At 35.8% G+C, this 5,546-nt stretch overlaps 2 protein-coding genes across 2 annotated transcripts; both read right to left on the reverse strand.

The window, feature by feature from the left end:
- Positions 1 to 3,898: 3,898 nt before the first annotated feature.
- Positions 3,899 to 4,468, reverse strand: LOC145106009 (uncharacterized). Its single transcript, XM_079043060.1, has one exon. The coding sequence runs from the start codon at positions 4,466 to 4,468 to the stop codon at positions 3,899 to 3,901; it is 570 nt and encodes a 189-aa protein (XP_078899186.1).
- A 24-nt stretch (positions 4,469 to 4,492) lies between these two features.
- On the reverse strand, positions 4,493 to 5,137 carry LOC145106010 (uncharacterized). The gene has a single exon (XM_079043061.1). The coding sequence runs from the start codon at positions 5,135 to 5,137 to the stop codon at positions 4,493 to 4,495; it is 645 nt and encodes a 214-aa protein (XP_078899187.1).
- Positions 5,138 to 5,546: the final 409 nt, after the last annotated feature.

A 5,546-nucleotide genomic window follows, 5' to 3' on the forward strand; every position in this document is an offset into this window, starting at 1 on the left:
AATTTGTATCATAAGTTGGATCCAGTTCAGCGTTCACTTCTTCAAATTCTGACTGCACATCAGAATCATCATTCGTATTTTCATTCTCCCCCTCGAATGATGTACGTAGCTCTGCTTCTGGAATAGGATTCTCCCCCTAGAGTTGACTTTTGTTGTTTGCTTGTGGAGTTGAATCCTACCCCTGAATAGGTGTATAAGAGAAAGAGGTTGAAGAGAAACCCTCCCCCTGCTGTGAAGCATTCGCAGCTTGTGGATCTTTCGGACTTGGTAGTTCTTGTTCTAGATCCTTTGTAGCAGCATCGATAATTTTCTTTAATTCATCGTCCTTATTATCAGCTGCTTTAGATTCCGAGGATATTGCTTTCTCTGGCTCGTCAAATAGATTCATGAAATCTTCGTAGAGAGTGGAAAAAGGAATCGCTGTTGGATTCGGTTTTGGAAATATCTCCTTTGATTGACTTTCAGTCTTCTGTAACTTCTTTATATAATTTTCATCGAACGTGACATAATACGTTTCTTCTATCTTTTTGGACTTTTTATTTAGAACCCTATATGCCTTCGAAGTCAAAGAATACCCCAAGAAAATACATTCATCAGCCTTCACATTGAATTTGTTCCTTTGCTCTTTAGTATTAAAAATGAAGCACCTGGAACCAAATACATGAAATAACTTGACATTAGGTTTTCGATTATTTAATATCTCATAGGAAGTAATAGATAATCGAATATTGAGAAGAGATCGGTTTTGTATAAAGCAGGCTGTTCCAACAGCATCAGCCCAAAAGTAAAGTGACAGATTCGCAAATGATAGCATAGTTCTCGCAGCTTCACACAGAGGCCGGTTTCGTCTTTCAATGACCCCGTTCTGTTGAGGAGTGTAAGGAGCAGAAAAATTGTGAGTTACTCCTTTTTCAGTTAGAAATTCTTCAAACGCTTGGTTTTTAAACTCCAAACTGTTGTCACTGCGAATGTTACAAACCAGCTTTCGTAGTTGAATCTCGATCTACTTTATAAAATCCTTGAGCTTGGGAGTGGCTTCTGACTTATGTTTAAGAAAATGCACCTAGGTAAATCTAGAAAAATCATAAACAATTACAAGTATATATTTGTTACCACCAATTCTTTCAATTGTAGAGGGGCCACAAAGATCTATATGCAAAAGTTCAAGTGGTTCTATCACTTTGGTGTTCACAACTGTTGGATGACTCTTCCTACTCTGCTTCCCTAATTCGCAGGAAGCACATAGATGTGCCTTATCAAACTTCAAGAGAGGAAGCCCTCGCACATGATCACTAAGCATGAGTTTGTTGATGTCCTTGAAGTTGAGGTGCGAAAGTCTTCGGTGCCATAGCCAGCTATCATCTGAAGAAGCTTTCGTAAGTAGGCAGATGGGTGGCTTTCCTTTGATGGGATTCAGATTAAGTGGATACATCTCGCCTTTTTGCATGGATTTTAACAGCACTGTTTTGGATTTTTTTCTCGATTATCTCAGATCCCTCATCGTCGAACGACACTTTTAAACATGTACCTACAACCAATTGTGATACACTGATTAGGTTGTGTTGTAGGCCTTCCACATAGGCTACCTTTTGAATAGAGAATTCTCCATTCGTGATCATTCCATAGCCTTTAATTCCCCAAGAGATTTATTTCCGTATTTGACTTTCCATCCATCCTTGAGTGATCCGAAGTCTCTCAATTCTTCCTTCCTTCCTGTCATGTGATGCGAGCAGCCACTATCAATGTACCATTCGGAGTCAAACTGCTCGACACGAATTACTTGCAAAATCAGAGAGATTTAGGAACCCAAAATTGTTTGGGTCCTCTTGAGGATTTCACAGACACATGAAATGTTATTGCTTCATCACCCAAGTAAGATCGCTTAATCAAAGTGGAATTATATTTCTTAGTGATTTTAAAAACAACGATCCTTTCATCCTCAGGATTCTTTTGAAAAGAGGTTTTTCTTTTATTATTTTTAATTCGTTACTTAACAATCCTTTTTTCAACCCTCTTTTCCCTTTTCAAGTTTGATTCAGAGTTTTTGGAATGGATTTTTGACTCCGAACCAATCTTTCCTTTGCCCTTTGTATCTTTCGATATTTTGGCAGATTGTGAAACACTAGGTTTTGTTTGCTCAAAAGATTTTGCTTGTTTTGAAAACTGGGGTTTTTTAGAAACTTTTGATTTTGAAATCGGAGAAGAAGATGACTGAGTTTTTGAAGCACTTTTAGGATTCAGATTTGAAGATACTTTCGCACTCAGATTTGATGATTTTTCTTGAAGAACAAAGTTAGGATTTTTAGATTGCCAGAAATGCTTTCCTTGTTTTAAATTTTTATTATATCTAGCATTTCTTTGACGTTTCTGAGCAGCGAATTGCTCAACAGACTTATAAAGATTAAATCTAGGTTTTGGTTTTTTTAATAAGGATTTCTGACTTTCAGATGATGCATCACTTGGAACATTTTTGGTTCCACTCAGACTTCCTGTTTCGTAGACAGAATTTACTTTGTTTAAAGGTTCAGCCACGTATATTCCCTTAGTCCTCCAAGAGGTCATTTCAGAGAGACCTTTGGTTTCACATGCATTGTCAATAGGGCAGACCAGAAAAATTCATCGCACCCATCAGCGTTGTCTTCTTCTACAAGGGACGATAGTTCTTTGGTCTGATTTTTGTTAAGTCCTAAAGTTGCAAAGACCTGGTTCGGAACAGATTGAACCTTTGGGACAAAAATTGCCTTTTCTTTTAGAATTTTTGAAGCATTTTTATAAATGCGAACGTACTCAACCGAATTTTCAAAAATTAAATTTTTCGCTGGTTTAGGTTCGCTTTTAACAAATTCTGAGCAATCAATCTCATCCTCGATAGAGACTCACTCATGTCACTATCATCATCAAATTCAGATACATTTTCAACGTTAACTGTATTATCTGAACTCAATTTAGTGCATAAATAGTCAAATTTCTGTAAAGTATAAAATTTAATTTGCTCTTTATCTTTTTCGCTCAAAATCTGTTTTAGCATGTTCTTATGCTCTTTGGACTGTATATAAGATTCAATCTTGTCCAGTCCGATTTTATAAGCATCAGAGACTTCGTCAGATGATACAATGGATTCGCATTTGAAACAGTCTGCATCAATTTCGCCCTCTTTCATTTCTAGAAAGGGCAAAATCATTTTATGGATTTTCTTCCCTATTTTACAATCAATGTGCAGCAGAGTGATATTAGAATAAAAACGTTTAGCAATCAAACAAAAAATTTTCCATTGTTTCAAAAGCCCCACATTATCTCATTGCGAATAAATTAAATCATCCCTAAACCTAGATAACTCCAACTCTAACTTCTTAATCCACATCTGCCTTTCCTCACTTTTTGATGTTACCCTGCTGATTTGATCAGTTAAGTTAGTATTACTTAAACAGGTTCTCTTTAAACTATCACTTAAACTAGAAACTGTAAATTTTAAGTCTTCTAATTCAATTTCATACCGAGAGACAGGAATATTTAAAGATTCGAGAATAGAATTTACCTTGCTTATCATCTTCTCACATTTGTTGATCTGTTCTGTGATGAGTTTCGCAGTGAAGCAACTATCGGAAGTGTATCCCCTTTGCTCCGAAACATCATTGTTGACCATGAAGCATTTTCCTTCGTACTCCGAAGCACCAACTTTCGCAACGAAGCACTTGCCATGTGTTGGTCTGCGAACTTCGTCATCCTCAGGGGCGGACGCAGGAATTTTGTAGTAGGGGTTGCACAATTTTTTTTCCGGTCAAACATAATATAAAAAGTCTAATACAAAATCTTTTTTTCTGGTTAAACATAATGTAGCAACGATCTATTACAATTTAAATTTGTCCTCTTCGTGCATACATCTTTTGAAACCGCTCCATTACTTCTTCTGAACTTTCGCAAGTGCTTCGGTCTCGACATTACAAAGCAATGTGTCGTTCAAAAACTCATCGCCAATTTTGTTACGCAAGTCGGTCTTCAAGAGCTTCATCTTTGAAAAACATCTTTCTACACTTGCGGTCACTACGGGTAATATGAAAGCCAACTTTAAAAGCTTATAAACCAAAGGATAAGACCGATGCTTCCCCGTACTAACCATCAAACGAGAAAGGTCAGAAATTCCTTTCAAACTAGTGAAGCGCTCATCTTTGATGCAAGAGTGATAAAATATCTCAAGTTGTCCTTCAAGATCTATCATATGTGAATCATCAAAGTCATACTTGTATAACTTACCCAACTTCAACAACTTTGATTTGTCAAATTGTGCAAATGAATCAAAAGGGCTCAAAGCACCCATGTATTCTAGTAAGTGGGTGCTTGTTTCACTAAATCGATCCTGATATTCTGTAAGTTGCATATCTATCACCGTGTTGAAGATTTCAATCTCAAAATGAAACCTATTAGTCTTTGTAGTCTTACGGTTTCTCACACCAATATACAACTCTTCCATATCTAAAGTATCAATTTTATGTGTTTAACAAAAAGAGGATAATTTTCGCAAAATGCTTGCAAACCCTATGTTTCTAGAAGATTGCAATGCCTCCATTGTCCCTCTAACCATCGAAGCCGCTTCTAAAATGTCTAGATATTTTCTTTGAAGTTGCTTTGACAATATACCCGTGAGGCGTAAAATGTCATACATCATATGTAAGTAAAACACAAACTCATATGCTTTAAAATATGCTAAGATTCCGGATGCTTGTTGATGGTTTGCCAATGACCATCCCTCATATTTCACAAAATCTAAACCTACAAGAACATCCACAAACAACTTCATCAAACTTGTGAGTGTGTTGAAATGTGAACCCCATCTTGTTTCTCCCGCTCGAACAAGTGTAGTCTCTTGATTTAACCCTCTTTCGGTTTCAAGTTCACCACTACACAAGCCTTTTTGCACCCTTTCTCTTGCTTGTTCTCGTAGTAAGTCTTTTCTTTTACACGAGGCACAAACAACATTAACCACCAACGAAATTTCCTCAAAAAAATCACTAACACCATCATGCTTCTTTGCTACAGCCACAAGTACTAATTGAAGTTGGTGTGCAAAGCAATGTTCATAAAAAGCTGTGTCATTCTTTTGTAATATCAAAGCTTTCAAACCATTGAATTCCCCTCGCATATTGCTAACCCCATCATAACATTGTCCTCTTATCTATTAAAATTTAAAACAATATATATATATATATATATATATATATATATATATATATATATATATATATATATATATATATATATATATAACACATAAACCGAATTAAATTAAATTGAAATAACATAAAAGTAAAGAATAAATTATCTGAGTAAAACTCAACTTATTACTTATAAATACTTCATTTATGGCGTTTTTGAGTGTCAAAGAGGATGTATCATTCACGTGCACTAGTCCTATGAATCTTTCTTTCACAAAGTCAAGACTATCGATATAACGCAAAAAATAGCCATTTGTTCCTTTTTTGAAACATCACTAGATTCATCAACTAGTAAAGCGAAGACCTCTTGACCAATCTCTTCACGAATATTCAAAA

This window comes from Lactuca virosa, chromosome 4 (assembly GCF_052849685.1).
Source record: "Lactuca virosa cultivar CGN04683 chromosome 4, Lactuca_virosa_CGN04683_v6, whole genome shotgun sequence".
Lineage (NCBI taxonomy): Eukaryota > Viridiplantae > Streptophyta > Magnoliopsida > Asterales > Asteraceae > Lactuca > Lactuca virosa.